A 16,632-nucleotide genomic window follows, 5' to 3' on the forward strand; every position below is an offset into this window, starting at 1 on the left:
TCTTCCAGGGCAGCGGGGGGCTCCCGGCCACGCGCCCCGGGCCCTGGCCCAGGCGTGGGGGCCCCGTGGACCACGCTGGCTCGTGTGTAGGGAGAAGAGATGCGGCCAGCCCCGAGGATGACCCTGGCCCCAGCCTGCGGGGGCGGGTAGTCCAATGGGCAGCCTCGCTCCGGAGGCGGGCTCAGGCCGGAAGCCACCCCGCGGCACAGCGGCCCCGCGAGACGGCGCCCGCGCCCCTGCCTTCTCCGGTACCGGCTCCGCGGCCAAGGGCGTCAGGGGGCAGCCCGCCGGGTCCCCGCCGCGCTCTTTGTCCTGGCCGCGCGCGGGCGGACGCGTGCGCCCCCCGGGTGAAGGGAGGCGCGGAGAGAGCGCGCGGGAGCGCGCGGGAACAGCTCGCGCCCGCTGGGCGCCGGCGGCGCGCGCCCCTCCGCCAGGCAAGCAGCGAGCGAGCACGCGCGCCGCCGCGCCCTCCCCTCCCCCCGCGCTCGCCTCGGAACTTGCTGACTGCGCGGCCGGGAGGAGCCGAGCGGGGCGGCGGCGGGAGGCCACAGTGCGCGGGGGTCTCCCGCGTCCCCTACGCCTCGCCGGGAGCTCGCGCCCTCGCCCAGCCGAGCTCCCACCCCCCCGCTTTTTTCCGAAGGCGCTGGGCGGCGCCACCCTCCGGCCGGAGCCCGGCACTGCACAACCCCCTCCGACTTTCAATGTTCCACACTCCCCGGCCAGAGCCTCCTCGGCTTCTTTTTTTCCCTCCCCCCCCTTTCCCCCCCCCCAGCTGCCTCCATTTCCTTAAGGAAGGGTTTTTTTCTCTCTCCCTCCCCCACATCGTAGCGGCGCGCGAGCGGGCCGGGCGGGCGGCCGCGGAAATTTGTTGCACTTCTTGGGGCTTTGTTTGTTTGTTTGTTTTCCCTCTGAAAATTTTTTTTTCGTTATTTTGGACAAAATGTCGGTCCGTGATGTAAAAATTGAGCGAGGAACCTTGATGGCACCGGGAGCTTTGCAGAAGGTGCAGTTTGAATTCTGCTTTTCCCAGGGTGGCAGCTCGGTCTTGGCAGGATGAATCTTCTCTGCTGGCCGTGAAAACGGCCAGAGCAGCTTGTTAGTTGATTTTTTAAAATTCGTTAAGTGTTGTATTTAAAGGCTTACGGGCTCAGAGGAGGAATCGCCACCTTAAATAAGCATATGGGCTATTAATAGGGTATGTTTTCCTTTCGGAAAGGGAATTTGGTAGCTTTGACCAATGTCAGTGTGTAAATATTTAGACATTATTAGTGACTTTTAAACATTTTTCAGCGAGATCTGTTATTTACAGTGTGTCATATGTTATTAATGCTCGTTGCCTAAGTTCCCTGGCAAATCTGTTTCTTGCCTTCTGAGAAAGTAGACAATTGATAGATTGTCCAAGGGATGGGAAAAAAATGTGAGTGGGTTTTCTAACTTGAGTTCGGTAAAGCCCTGAACGCTGCCGTTGTGAGACACATCACCTCCCCTGTAACCTTCCTGTACGATGAGATGTGTGAACACTTTTGAAGCGTTTTCATTAAAATATGATTTTAGGTGAAGATTAAGAGAAGAAAATGCTGTTGGCTTATTTCTTAGACTTACATTTCCTTTATTTCCCCCTTTTCTCTTTAAAAGTTTTCCAAGAAATAACTTCACCAAGATGTCCAGTGATCGGCAAAGGTCCGATGATGAGAGCCCCAGCACCAGCAGTGGTAGTTCAGATGCGGACCAGCGAGACCCAGCCGCTCCAGAGCCTGAAGAACAAGAAGAAAGAAAACCTTCTGCCACCCAGCAGAAGAAAAACACCAAACTCTCTAGCAAAACCACTGCTAAGTTATCCACTAGTGCTAAAAGGTAATGTGTAAAAAAAGGATTAAGCATGTTGTCAGGTTGTCTTCCAAATGGCTGGACGCTTTTGTTCGTTTTATATCAGTAGCAATAGTTCGAAAACATTTCCTTTGCGCTCAGTTTTATTTGGACTTGAATGAGTTGTCATTCTTTAGGTGGCATATAATCCACCTCCCTAGAATTAGACTTTTAAGCAAACTCGTTCTGTACTTTGGTGACTTCAGTGAGAGTGTCCTTGAGCAGAGATTGGACTAACATCTGACAGATTGTTTAAGGAATTGGCAAGGAAAATTTGGTGAACCCAAATTAGCTGGTACATTGAGGATGTTTCCTTTTTATGAGTCATATTCGGCTTCCTTGAAATTGACACTTAGATCAGCAGTGTCTCTTCATGAAACTTAATGATCAGAAATGGTCATGTTTGCTAGAAAATTTGTAAATTCAAGGCCTTGGCTATATTCGAAAGCAGATTTGAAAATTGTGCTCCAAATCTGCTTTCAAGTTTTGCAAACATTACTTTAAGTCATGCATCCCAGGTATTACTTTTTGTAATTAAGCTATGGTTATATAGCTCTGTGTCCTTGTGAGGGCAAATAAAACTGAAAAGTAGCCATTTACATTTTAGGTGGCACTTGGTGAGTGACAACTTTGTCATTTTTCCTCTTCACTCTAAAACTTGTGGATATGCTTGTCACATTAATACTCAACAGCAGGAGAAACATATTTTGTTGGATATAAGTGAAAGATCATTTGTTTCTTGTTGATTTATGTTATCTGTAATGGTGAAAAAAAGACTGTCAATGGGACTCCATCAGTGGTAGTAGTAGTGGAATACCCATGATTTCTAGTAATTATACATCAAATGCTTCTATAGCATTAACCAATATCGACATTTTATTGATTTTTGTTGATCACAACCAAAAGAAAAAGAAAATATAAAAGCTGATCAAATGTTGGCATTCTGTAGTGATGTTCTGTGGATTTTCGCCTCTGTTACATCAAAGTATTAATAACGAGAATATTTATGAAATAACAGCAGTCTTTGAGATAATTTAAAATTCTCAATTTGTTGTAATCTTGTTGATGAACATATTAGACACATCTTAAGTTTTGAAAGCATTTTAAATTTGAATAAAATAAGGACTGCGTTTCTTCCTCTTACCTCAGGGATGTCATTATCTCTTCTCCCAAATTTATTTAATTTAAGTGCTGTACTTAAGGTCAGGGAAAACAGATTCAGTTAAATAAGAATGCCAGAATCCTTTGGAAGTTTTTCACTGGTAAAAATATTTGTAAATTTCAAACTTTTTTTTTTTTACAGATGAAATATTGTCAAAATTATTAATGTGCACTTGCAGTAGCTTGTTAACTCTTACCTTGGTAAAAGTGACTTGAAGTCATTGTCAAATATTCTAGTGCTTTCCCTCCTCCCTTCTTGTCTCATTTGCATATAAGCTTGAAAAGAGAATTTCTTTGGTAAAAAGTGTTTTAAAATACATTTTATATCCTTTACTGAGTACTGGTGGAGGGCTAGTTCTCAAATCAGGTGTGAATGTCTTACTTATTTATAGTAGCAAGTGAGAAAAAAAGCTGCAAAGTTTCTGTTAAGGGATTTGGGTTATGCCTCTGAGAACAAAGAGGAAGCAGCCATGTTAGCATTACTGAAGGCGAAGCCAGCCTTGCATTTAACTGCATGGTGGTAGAGGGCAGTGTAATTCCCCGGTTATTCTGTAGACTCTCTCAAATCCTTTTTGTCTGTTCTCATTTCACTAACAGAATTCAGAAGGAGCTAGCTGAAATAACCCTTGATCCTCCTCCTAACTGCAGGTAAGAAACAATTTTGTTTTTATTTCAAATTGTGGAAAAATATCAAGAGATTCATGTATTGTCCTTGAATATGTGTGCTGCAGAAGAGGCTACATTTGTTTCTTTTCAGCTTTGCAAGTGGATTAAACAAAAATTGTCTTGGGTGAATTAAATAAATTTGGGTGGAAAAAAACCTTTTTAGCGTGTATCATACACTTTGGACTTACGAATATGATTTTGTGCTTCTTGCTGGGATTAGTATGAATAGTGCTGATTTTTGTTCTGCTGTAATAGTACTATACTGTGTTTATTCAGAAGTATATTGCAGAAACTTCTAAAATTTTGCTAAGCTTTAAAGTTACTGCTTGTATGCAATCTGAACTGACCTTCCAAATTTAGAAATTGCTGAATGTGGTGTTACAAAATGTAAATGCAGTAAACAAGAGTATAGTTGTTTCTGTTTGATTTATTCAGTAACTTGCCTTAAGGACAAATTTTTTACGTGCTAAGCTAATGGTTTTAGTTGCTGTTTTCTAGAGAATGCATTGCTGGAATTATTTACATTTTAATTAAATGGCCTAATTACTTGGGGAAATTCTTAGTAATTTTAGTACTTGAAATTCGTGTATAAAAAGCAGTGAATGAGTTGGAATTTGTGGGAAGAAGTCATTTCAGTGAAACTCATGTAGAATAATTTAAGATTGTTGGTTGGTATAGGTGTATTAAAAGTAACTGGTTGGTAATTTTTTTCCTGAAAACTTTTTTTAAATTCCTCTTACTTAGTGCTCAGTTTTTCAACAGTGGCCTCCAAATTTAATCAAACTTAGAAAACCAGTCTTTAGATGATTTGCATGGAGATACCTGCTCAAGAACAAGAGTGGCTGCTAGAAATAAGGAAGTGTTGTGGTTTGATATGAAAATGTTTTCTTGTTTTACCTATATTTTACTACAAGTTGTGTTCACTTGTGATGATCAGACCTATTTCTGAAGTCTACTTGAGATATAATAGGATATAATCCAACTGCTTCTTATCACGTGTGTTAAGTGGGTCCCCCAATAAGGTGATCTGATCCTTATTTGCTCATACTTGTAATCAGACATTTCAGTTCAAAAAGGAAACATGAATGTAGACTAATTTTAAACATAGTGGTATGTCAGATCTCAAAGTAGCGCTTACGAGCTGCGCTGTGCGGTAATGTAGCCACTAACCACTTGTGGTTATTGACCATTTCAGTTGTAGTCCAAAAATGAGATGTTCTGTAAGTGTAGAATACACATCAGATTTTGAAAACTTAGTATGAAGAAAAGAACTTTTGTAAAATAGCTTACTGATTTTCTGAAAAATATTTATTGCGTGTTGAAATATTAATATTTTTGATACGTTGGGTTCCATAAAATGTTTTAAAATTAATTTCTTTTTTTACCATTTTAATACGGTTATTAGACAATTTAAAATTACATTTGTGGCTCACATTATATTTCTGTTGAACAGCACTGCTTTAGAGAATAAATAAATCAAAGTATTTCCCTTCAGGCTTCTAAATGGTGTGTCAAATCTGTAGCCATTTAGGGAGGTCAAGTTAAATTTGCTCTCTGGAAGAATCACTTAACTTGGCAGAGTGTATTCTGGTATTTCTCATTGTAAAAGACGTAAAGATCTATCAGTTCAAAGGTCTTAAATGTTTTAAAATTGCATGTAAGGTCAAACATTTTTTTAAAGGTTTTTGTTGATTTTCTGCAAATGACACAAACTAGTGTTCTTGTGTAAATCTAGCAAACCCAGTAGAGATGTGTGAGATGCCCTCAGAGGAGTAGCTTAGTGTTGCAGTTGCTGAAGAAATGTGCTCTACATGTTTAGCCCAGGAATGTTTCCACAAGGTCACTGATGATTATTTTAGAGGAAGTAGAGTCTTTCTTGGAGATAGAAAGTTTAACTTGTTATTATTTTTCTCTTTATCTACCAGATTTCCTTTCAGTCCATGAAATAATGCTTCACATTTAGTGATTAGGCTAGTGAAATAGTGAACCTTTGGGCTTGCCCGTGTGCAGTAACTTGGAAACAGCATCTGTGCTTTCCGTTGTCACAACTTGTGATCACTGTCAACTATTGCAAATGACATCTTTCAGTTCTCTGCTTCTTGTTATGTATGAGTTTCTTTGTGACTGTGTGAGTGATTAAAGAAAAAAAACAGAAAATATGAGTCTTAGTAGGAGACTGGAGAAGTTTTTTTTATTAGCTTGGGGACAGCCTTCCTTCATATGCTGGACAAGTAAAATACCCACATAGTTTCATGTGTTTTTCTATAAGTCTTCAGATTCTTTTGGGTGGAGGAACATCTAGTCCTTGTTCTTGAGCAGGAATTTGGAATAGTGAGTGTTTAGTGGAGGCATTTTAGGAATTTGACAGCTAATTTAAAATTTGTATTGTATTTTTACCTTGTGTCATACTTCTGGTGTTCTTGTAATTCACAGGTGCATTGGTGAGAATTTTAGCTTTATGATGATCGTACAGTTTAAATTTGTTAATTTTTGTCTTAATTAAAAATGGGACTCTATATTAATAAATTCTAGAGTATGTGAATTCATATTGCCTGAAATCTATGAAACCTAATTCTTTTGACTTTAATGTGTAGTTAATCAGAATTCCATTATGGTTTTGAATATGATTTTTATAAGCTTATCAAAGTACGTGACACATTTAATTCTTCCTCAGGGAAGAAATGTAAAGTATGTCTGTGTACCTTCAGGAAAAAGTTGAATGGAATACAAGAAAACTCAACAAAACCAAACTTACTCAGACTTGATTAAGATTTTTCTTAAATTCCTTCCTATGTTTAATTAATAAAATATTCTTTTTAGTTATTATACAGCTGTGTCAAATATGTATACACCGAGGGTGATCATAGGATAGACTTAATTACTGAATTAAATGTGTCACTTTAAACATGTTTGAATACATTTTGATAGTATTGATATTTCTTTTCCCAATAGTATAAAAGTTTGATAAAATGTTATTTCCAGTGATTTGATGGCATTTCAATTTTTAGGTGCTTTAGGCCAAAGCATTCTAAACATAGGGATATGACATTTAGTGCCTTCAATTCATACTCTTTATTGTATTCCAGATTAGAGTATAAACAGCTGATACACCAGTGAGAATGAAGGGAAATTGTATGTGCTATTAAGGCATTTATGTTCCATCCAAAGAGTGTCCTTGTCCTCTCAGGACTTGACAGGTGGCGGAAGTTTAGAAAAGTGCTGGATTTTGAACTTAGCCTCTAATTCTTTCTATATCTGAGAAAGTAGAAAAATACTCTCCAAAAATATTCTTTAATATGTTCAGATTGAATCTGTGTTAAAGTAGGTATTCAGGGACATTTGTAAATAGTTTTTGAATGTGGGAAAGACCTTATTGGGAGGGAGGTGTGACGGTATCAAGTTGTAGTATTAATATGCGAAACCTGAAAGTAGGTACTAATGCTTGCAAGTTTTGCTCATTTCCTTCTTTCTAAAAAAAAAATTAAGAGAAGCAGTTAAGTTCTAAACCAGAAGTTGGCAAGCCCTGATTTATTTGTAAGCCTAATTGTCTAACTGGATGAGCTCTATCTCCCTTTGAGGGTTACCACCACTTTGCACCATTTCTAGGGAAGATAGAACTTCGCTGGACTGGACTGTCTGGGTTCAAATCCCTGCTCTGGCACTTAATAGCTATGTTAACTTAGATAAGGTATGGAATATTTCTATCTTTCAGTTTCTTATCTGTATAATGAAGATTAAAATGATATCCCTCTTTATAAGTTTGTTGTGAGGATTAGAAGAATTAATATGTTTAAAATTTTTTTAACAATGTAAACTTGGTCAATAAAATGGCCGTAGCATGGTTAAAGAGCTAGTTTATAGCAGTATGCCTTCACCCTTGCTGGCGTTTTCTCCAGTGCATCAGCATCCAACTGTAGGAGTAATTTCATCTTAATCAGCTGCTCACCTATTTATTGAGACTATGTCAGGCAGCTGTTTTTTTGATGTTAGTGAAAGCAGTTCCTTGGAACTTGAGTAAAAAAAGAAAATAAACCTAAGAACATTGGGTAAAGCTGAACAAATAGTATATCCTCTTTAAAGGAATATGCATAAGGTTAATGATACTTAATTCAGTAGAGAATGCTCTAACTGTCCAATAAATTATAATAAAAAAATTTTAAAATAATGGTGATAGTTATGGTTTCCCTTTTAAATGTTCCACTGTAGGGATTTGTAGTTTTACTGTATTGAGAATGAGATTATATCAATGTTTTTGTAAAATTTAGATTCTGAATTGATCGTTTACTCGTTACCTAAACATAGCATTCTTTCCTTCTCTCTGATCTAAGGAGAGATTTTGGAAGCTTTCTCTAATTGGTGTATGAAGGCAGGTCATGATCAAAATAATGTGATATCTACATAGCTTTGTTGTGCTTATACAATACTTGGTTTTAAACCCTCCCACACATATGGATAGATTGCTTTTTCTTTTTTACTTATACATTTTATTGTTATTAACCAACAATATTAGCCAGTTTATATTAGCCAGTGTGTGCTATGTGAAGGTACCCTATTTTATAAAACAAAATTGTGCCATTAATCATCTAGTCCTTTTGTTTTCAACTCTTGAAAAAGAAAATCCTGCAATTGCCTTTTTATAAAAATTAAATCTCAGTTGGACGCTCGATTTGTAAAATAGGTAAGTATAGAACTACTCTGACTGAAGGTGTTTTCCATCTCACTCTATTGTGGTCATCTACCAAGGGTAGTTCTTATTTTATTATTAATTAATTACATTTTGGCATCAGCATAGACCTCAAAAATCATGAGGATTTTTCTTGGTACTTGGACATTCCTGTTAATTTTAAATGTTTTATTTTTCAATAAGCTAATAGTTGGTTCAGCACAGCTGTAATATCAATACATGAATCCAGTATGTTAATACTATATACTATAATTATTTACTTGTTTGTCTACCTTCTGCAAGAGTTAGTGTTCCTTTGAAAGGAGGATTGTCTTGAACATTTTTCTGTCTTCACACAGTGCTTTTCATGTGAAGATTTATTAAGTTAATAAATAAGTTGAAGTCTGTCAGATTGACAGGAATAGAAATTCCAGGCAAAACAATGAGTTTGGATTGGAGAAAATCTATTATATATCCCATATATTCTTTACTTTTTCATAATTGTAATTTTTAATATGATTATTCAGAGGTATTTTGTTACCATTTTTATTATAAAAGGAAATTGATTCACAGTAAAGCTAATTATTTCCCTCATATATGCCAGTGTAGCAGAAGGACTCAGTTCTGTTGTGACTAAAAATTTTTTCCAAAAGAATGATGTGATTGAAAATAATATTCTTCCCCATCTAAAGGTCACATTTTTATTAGGGATCTGTTAAGTTCAGTGCAGATAATGTAATTAGAAAGTGTGTGAAAACTGTGCATTTAAAAAGTTGCATGGTTACTTTGCTGCTGCATACAAGACTCAAATTGTTTTGTTCCTTTCTATACATAACCAACTGGTACCTTATTCTCTCCTTGAATAAGTTGCTGTAACAGCAGATGGATATGTTTAGTTATAAGAAAGTCAACAAGTCATTGTTCCTTAGAGTGCCGGGCGCTCCGATTGATAACGGAGAACTTGATCTGCCATTCTGGTCTTTCCTACAAAATTAAGATTAAAAACAGAATAAAACCACCTGTAGATCTAGAGAAATAGAAAATGTTTTTTTTCCCTTCCCATACTGCTTTTAACAGGAAGTATATTTGGCATTTTAGAATCTAGAAGAATAAACATCTTTAAAATTTTAATATTTCTCTTGCCTCAGTTCTCAACTGGGGGCAGTTTTTGCCTTCTTATTCCCTCACCCCACCCTGGCCTAGGGGGCAATTGGCAGTGCCTAGAGACTTTTCACAACTGGGGGAAGAGGGGCTGCTACTGATAATGTAGCGAGTAGAGGTTAGGGATGCTGCTAAATACCTTGTAATGCCTAGGTCAGCTCCCTCCAACAAAGATTTATCTGGGCTATAAAATGTCAGTAGTGCTGAGGTTGAGAAATCCTGCTGTAGATTTTTATTCCAGTACCTTGCCTCTTTAATTTTTACATAGTTTTTTTTTTTTTACTGTTTTCCTATCTTACTAGTGATGCCTACTGAATACATTCTCCTGTACCTTCCTCAGAGTTGGTGTCCCCATCTCCCACTACTCTTGTGCTATAGTTTATCTTATGTTATCTGATACATGTCTGGTTTTTTTTATGTGAACCTACAGGAATGGCTACCTTGAGTACCTGCTAAATTATGGTCTATTGAGGCCAGAAATGCTTACAGCAGTATTTTTAATTAACTAGTCTCCTTCTAGTTAATTATACCCTCTCATGATTTAGCTTTAGGCTGGTTGTATCTGTGTGCTACTGGGAATATTGAAGTATCATCAAGTAGAAATACCATTGGAAAGTCATCAAAAGTCAATTGGATTCAGTACGTTGATTGAACTACAAACAGGTTAGAAAGCCATGCTCTTCATTTGATTTTTATTTTTATCATTAAGACAATACAGAGATTATTTACTTCTATTATTGTTACAAGTCCACAGTCCTTTATTTCAAACTCTTGAGGCCAGTAATGTTTCAGAATTTGGAAATTTTAAGATTTTAGAAAGGGAATGTGATATATTTGTTGTGTTTTATGTAACACCACCAGTGGGATCTGGAGAAGCACTCCATAATCAAACACATTCATATTTCTACAGTCAAATTGTATGAATGTTCATATTAACGGGATAAGTAGACACTACAGATAGTTTTTGTTAGTTCATGTTTGGTGTTGCTGCCAAATTATTTTTCTCCACACTTACTTTTTTTTAATCTTTGATTTTTAGAGCTTTTGGGATATTCCAGAATTGCGGGTAAGCAATTGTGGCTCTATAATACTTCTGTTACAATCACAAGTGACTTCAGCTATTTTACTCATGGTGAAAGGGTGTTTAAAGTCTTGTTCAGCTTTTCTTTCTTTTACCTGTTTCCTGATAGCTGTTTTTAGTTTCTCAGTTGTTATTTTTGTACTGTTGCTTTTTTTTTTTTTTTGTATAACTTGTGTGCTTAACTAGAAAAAAGTTTAGACTCTTGATTTTAGAATTCTTTCTCCTTAAGGTGAAACTATAAGTATCAGTTTCTTTTTAAGTTATTCTGTGTACATTGGATTACTTTTCTACTTTGCTATCAGAATTCTCTTTTAACCATTCTGTTCATTCTGGATATGCACAATTACACAGAAAGGAAGATATCCTTTAATACCTAAGCTCAGGACTTGCCATTTTTATGTATGCATTTTGTCTAGCATTTGAATGCAGTTAGGCTGTAAAAGGAGACGTTGAATTTTGCTAAGCTGTGTTGCGTTAACAAACAAACCTAGAAAGCTTATAACATGAACATATAAACGTTTGTCTCACTTGTATGAAGTCCTCTTCGGGTCCAGGGACTCTCCTGGTTAGCTCTTCCACGTGTCAGCTCAGATCTGTGCAGCTTACATCTTGTAGCCCTGCCATTTGGAACATGTGTCCAGGCAAGATAGCTAGAGGGTCATGTGCTGGCTAACTGTTAAGTGCTTTGGTCTGGAAGTAAGGCATGAATTAATCACATGGCCTCAACCAACTGCAGGGTGGCTGGAAAATGTCGGGGAGCATATGGATATTCAGTGAGAAATCGATTTCTCTCCCTATATACAAAGGATATATACTTCATGAATAAGTGAGCACCCAGCCTGACACTACTGGATTCCATAGTATAGTGCCTATTAATATGCTATTTTATTTAATTCCCAAACAATCCTTTGAAGTATCATTCTTGTTAAGATTTCAAAAGCTAATCTGAGAGTTGTCACACATGTAGTGCATATACATAACAGCTCCAGGGCAAAAATTTAGGCTTACTTTTTTTTTTAATACATTTATTTATTTATTATTTTTGGCTGTGTTGGGTCTTCATTGCTACTCGCAGTTGAGGGGAGCAGGGGCTGCTCTTCGTTGTGGTGCGTGGGCTTCTCATTGCGGTGGCTTCTCGTTGCAGAACACGGGTGTGCAGGCTTCAGTAGATGCAGCACGTGGGCTCAGTAGTTGTGGCTCATGGGCTCTAGAGCACGGGCTCTATAGTTCTGGTGCACGGGTTTAGTTGCTCCGCAACAAATGGGATGTGGGATCCACAGCATGTGGGATCTTCCTGGACCAGGGCTTGAACCCATGTCCCCTGCATTGGCAGGCAGATTCTTAACCACTGCGCCACCAGGGAAGCCCTTTAGGCTTACTTTTTACGTGAAGGTAAGCACTTTTGCTTTTGTACACTGCTGCTTGAGAAATCAGGTAAAAGCATTCAGAGTTGTTTAAGGGTTTGTAGGTGCATGTTTAGTGTAAGTACATCCCATTTGTTTGCTTATAGTCTCTTGAAGGATCCAAAATACTGTATGGTTTTAGAACCTGGCAAGTGAGGTCCAGGTGGTGAGTTGGAGAAAGAAGAGTTGCCTTCTTTGGCTTGGGGGTGCTAGGCATGCCTTGAGTTTGTTTTTTTTTTTTTTTCTTCTTCTTCTTTTTAAATCATTCAGAAGCATTTTCTTTTCAAGGAGCATTCCCCAAGTTGCCAGCTTTCTTGGTTATTCTCTTGCCTTGTAAGGAAGAAGGTCAGGGATTAATACGATCGTAATGGAAAAGGCAAATCTTTGTTCTCTAGCTTGTAGTTCCTTGTGTAAGGCTTTTCTTTGGGCAAAGCAATGAGACTTTAAATCTGCCTCTACTTTTTTGTCTGGGGTATTGTGAAGCGGTCTATGTTTATGAATTGCTTTGAAGTTGGAAAAAAATCGATGGATAAGAATTTCTAGCTTTATGGAGAAAAGTCCTAATCACATAGGATTTTAGGAGTATTTTAATGCTGATTTCTCAGCAACATGTGCACTTATTATTTTTTAATACTGGTACTAGATCTGACTTTTTATAGAAATTTGGCTTTATATTAGATCCCTCTTAATTTTGTCTTGTTTTGTATCGTTTCATAGTTTATTTAAACACTATTTTTCCTAAACTTGTGAATTTATACAAAAATATTTCCAGATAATAGTATGGAGATTTGGTTTTTTCCTAGGAGTCTCTCTGGAAGAGGAACTGTTCCACTTAGCAAAACAGACCTAATGTTTTCAGTGTGACCTGCTAGGTGGATATAGTTCATTTTAGATTGATAAAACTAAATGAGTTTTATGAATCAAATCTGTGTCTTGCATCTTGTCTAAATGCTGTATTAAAATTAAATTCTAAAGCTTTCAGGTTTTTCTTTCTGTTGACATTTCATCAGTTTCATAAGGGTATAAAAGGAAATAGTGTAAGCTTGTTTTTTTAGCACCTGTTTTCGATGTGATGGTCAGTAAGATGTGATTAACCTTAAGTAATATCAGGAGGGTCAAATTTCTAGAGTTATTAAATTTTTAAAATCCCAGCCTCCTGTTTGGTCCTTGTTGTAAATAATAATTATTTTAATTTTATGGTTATTTGCAACAGATAAAACTTTGAAAGGAGTTGCCATATTGCCTTGTTCATTCATTGTCCAAGGTTTATTTAGTCTGTCTGTTTTGGAGGGATTTGGACCAGTTTTGCCATTCTGAAGTTCTTTGCCACTTCACTGTCCCAGAGTAAATATACTTTGTCATTCTGTTTAACTTCTAGCTTGTCTGGGGAAAAATAAAGACATCTCTAGTCTGAAATTGCTTTTGGGAGTATAGCTCCACATGTTTTGGTCTGAGTGAAAGGCCTAGGGAAACATGAATTTTGTTACCTTTTTATTTTATTTTCCTTTACTTATAAATCATCATGATGATTCTCCCTTTATATCCATGGGACTCGCTTTTATAAACACCACTCGTTCCCTTTCTGAGGGTGGTTATTTGTAGTTTGTTTTGCCATTTACCATCTTACAGGTCCTTTACAAATGGATCATTTTTTTACATTAAATTTTAGTAAGTCAAGAATCCATTTATTTAGGGTCCCCAAGAGAATCAATCTCAGAAGATTGTGGCTACACATTTTTTATGGCTTCCTACCGCTTTCTGTAGTCTTCTCAATTTAAACAGTAGCAACAACAAAATATAGAGGGCATCATAAAGCCTTGGCTTTATGGTTTTATTTTTGTTACACTCTTGTTTCTAAGCGTATTGGTAATATTTGTTGGATTTGTAAATGCTTGTAGTAAATCTACCTGCTATCACAAAGAGGGGAAATCTGGCATTTGAAGGGTTTAAACACAAACTTAGATGCATGTGACCCATGTGGAATTCAGTGACGGTTTTAACTGGTGCACCTTTAGATTTTCTTTATTTTATTTACATCAGTGTCTGTTTAAAATTTTTTAAGACATTTCTGTTATATCCTCCCAGATGCTTAATATCCCCATATCCATTAGAGGACTATCCCAAGTATTCATTTTGTTCTTTTATAAGCCTGAAAATAAACATGTTGCAAATGATCGCTTTTCCCTCCTGCTGAGGTTTCTTAATTTTTTAAAATTAACTTATTATGGAGAACTTGAAACATATACAGAAGTAAACAGACTGGTGTGATAAGTACCCTTGTAGCCTTCACCCAGTTTCAATAGTTACCAACCTTTGACCAATTTTGTTTCATTTATAACACCAAACCATTTCACCCTCCCATATTACATTGAAGCAAATCTCAGACATCATTTCATCTGCATTTTTAAAGAACAGCTATTTCAGTGTGCATTTTCAAAAGGTAAGGACTTCTTTTAATTTAACCACAATGTCATTAACACATCTAAAAATATCAAAATTCTTGAATCAGTCATTGTTCAAATTTACAAATGTCTCAGGGATGTCTACCTTCCTTCTTCACAACTAATTTGAATCAGTATCCAAATAAAGTAGAGACACTGTGATTGGTCGATGTTTTTTATGTATCTTCCAATCTATAAGTTCTCTCTTTTTTTGTTTTTGTCTTTCTCTTTTTCGTTTTTGCAATTTATTTAATGAAAAAGGACTGAGTTTCTAAGTCTGGATTTGCTTATTGCATTCTTAGTCATAGTATAATATCTTTCTTTGTGTTCAGTGTTCCCTGTAAATTTGGAGTTAGGTCAAGAGGCTTGTTCATATTCAGGATTGATAGCCCCCCTCTTTTTCTTTTGACAAAACTGCTTTATAGGTTGTAGTGAGCTTTTCTATCAGGAAACACTTAAGATCTGATTGTCTTTTTGTGATGCTGGTAGCCATTGGAATACATCTCTTAAGAGAAATTTACCCACATCTTCCATTTGGTTACCAATCCGGTGAGTTACATAGTGAAGGCAGAATAAGTGGTTAATTCTTCCCCTTGTTTATCAGATTTATTTTTTTCTTCCTTTTCAGAATAATGAGTTGGTTTCCTATTATCCTTTTCAGACTCATTGTGAACTTGTATTTGTTGTGTTTCATTCCATTGCAGTACTTCAGTATATGCTGCTGTAGTCCTTACAGACCTTCTTAATTTTAAATAAACTTCAACTTAAATTGCTTTGCCTTGGGAAACTTTGGATGTATAAAAGTTGCGTGGACATATTTGGTGGTAAAAAAAATGCAAATGCATGTTATTCAACTTAACCAATGCCCTGGGTGTTATTTTTAAAACTGAACACTTACTGAAACTATTGCTTTAAACATAACATATTTTCCTGGCCACCTCTTCATTTGTCAAGGGATAATCAATGTCTTAGCATTAGAATAACCAAAATTCCTTTATTAGAACTCTGTCTGTTCTTAAGTTCTGAATTAAAATAGATTAAGGTGGAATGCAAAAACCTTTATCAGAATCAAATTATCACAAGAATTAAATTTAAAAATGAACTTTGTTCATTTTTATATAAATATACAAGAAGAATACACAAGAAAAGCGACCTTCTTTGTCAGTTTACAGTGTGTCTTATTGGTGTCCACTTTGGCATTTTGGACTGGGTTGTGCTTTGCCTTAGAAGACACTGAGCATCCTTGGACTTTGCTGACATAGTGCTAGTAGGACCTCTCCCAGTATTGTGGCCACCAGAAACCAACTCCTCCTCTCATTTCCATATGTCTGGGGGGAAGAAGGGTTATCATTTCCAGTTGCAAATCACTGGTCTAGATTCCAGATTATAATGATAGCAAATCATAATGCTGTAATAAAAATATTTTTGTATAGCATTGCTTTAAGTAATGTATAACTTGTAATAGACTTCTTATGTAAAATCTATCATGACCAAATGTATATGATTTTACTGCATATGAAATTGTCTTCTATGCAAAAAATAGATATTTCCTCCCTCTAGCATTTTACTTTTTACACCTCCCCCACACTCTGAAATCTTTCATTAAATTTAAGCTTTTCGTATGACCTTAACGTGTACATATACACACTCTCTGGCAAATACGTATCTTTGTATATTCCTTTGATCTTCTTATTGTGAGTGAATTTGATTTTATTTACAGGAAAATCTGTGCTCTTAACAGGATTTTTCTGCTAGCCCATTGCCTGAAACTGAACCTTTCCTTTTCATTTATCTCCAGTCTCTTTCCAATTATTAACCTTATCCTGTTTCTGAGAGTTTTTTTTTTTAAGCCCATTTAATTATCATCTTTTCTCTTCTTATCCACTATCTGGCTGCCCATTTATCTTTTAGTTTACTGAGCCATATATGTAGCCACATTTCCACTTTTCTGTCTTGTATTTCTTTCATCTTTTTGTAATCTGGCTTTTCCTCTTCTATTTTATTTGAAAAAGCTATTTGGTAACCTAGCTGTCAGTGTTTTCTTCATATGACTTATTTTTAATTTCTTTTTTGTTTTAACTCCCTGCCTTCTTATATGTCTTTACTTTCAACTTCTTTTTGATGTCCCTGAAATGTCTCTTCTTTCTCCTAATTACTCTTAAGTATTTAGCATTTCCTCTTATGTGGGGT

The 16,632-nt window shown here is 36.8% G+C and overlaps 1 protein-coding gene across 2 annotated transcripts in view; it reads left to right on the forward strand.

The window, feature by feature from the left end:
* Positions 1-273: 273 nt before the first annotated feature.
* Positions 274-16,632, forward strand: part of UBE2E3 (ubiquitin conjugating enzyme E2 E3) — an 85,996-nt gene continuing 69,637 nt past the window's right edge. The window contains exons 1-3 of one of the 2 annotated variants that reach the window (XM_007461222.1): positions 274-434; positions 1,636-1,854; positions 3,625-3,675. In XM_007461222.1, coding sequence (XP_007461284.1) covers positions 1,661-1,854; positions 3,625-3,675 — 245 coding nt within the window. In that variant the 5' untranslated portion in view covers positions 274-434; positions 1,636-1,660. Of the gene's footprint in view, positions 435-851; positions 1,096-1,635; positions 1,855-3,624; positions 3,676-16,632 lie in introns of those variants that run through there. The other variant, XM_007461221.1, reaches the window with a different exon arrangement.

The sequence above is a fragment of the Lipotes vexillifer genome, unplaced genomic scaffold, assembly GCF_000442215.2.
Source record: "Lipotes vexillifer unplaced genomic scaffold, Lipotes_vexillifer_v1.1 scaffold57, whole genome shotgun sequence".
NCBI lineage: Eukaryota > Metazoa > Chordata > Mammalia > Artiodactyla > Lipotidae > Lipotes > Lipotes vexillifer.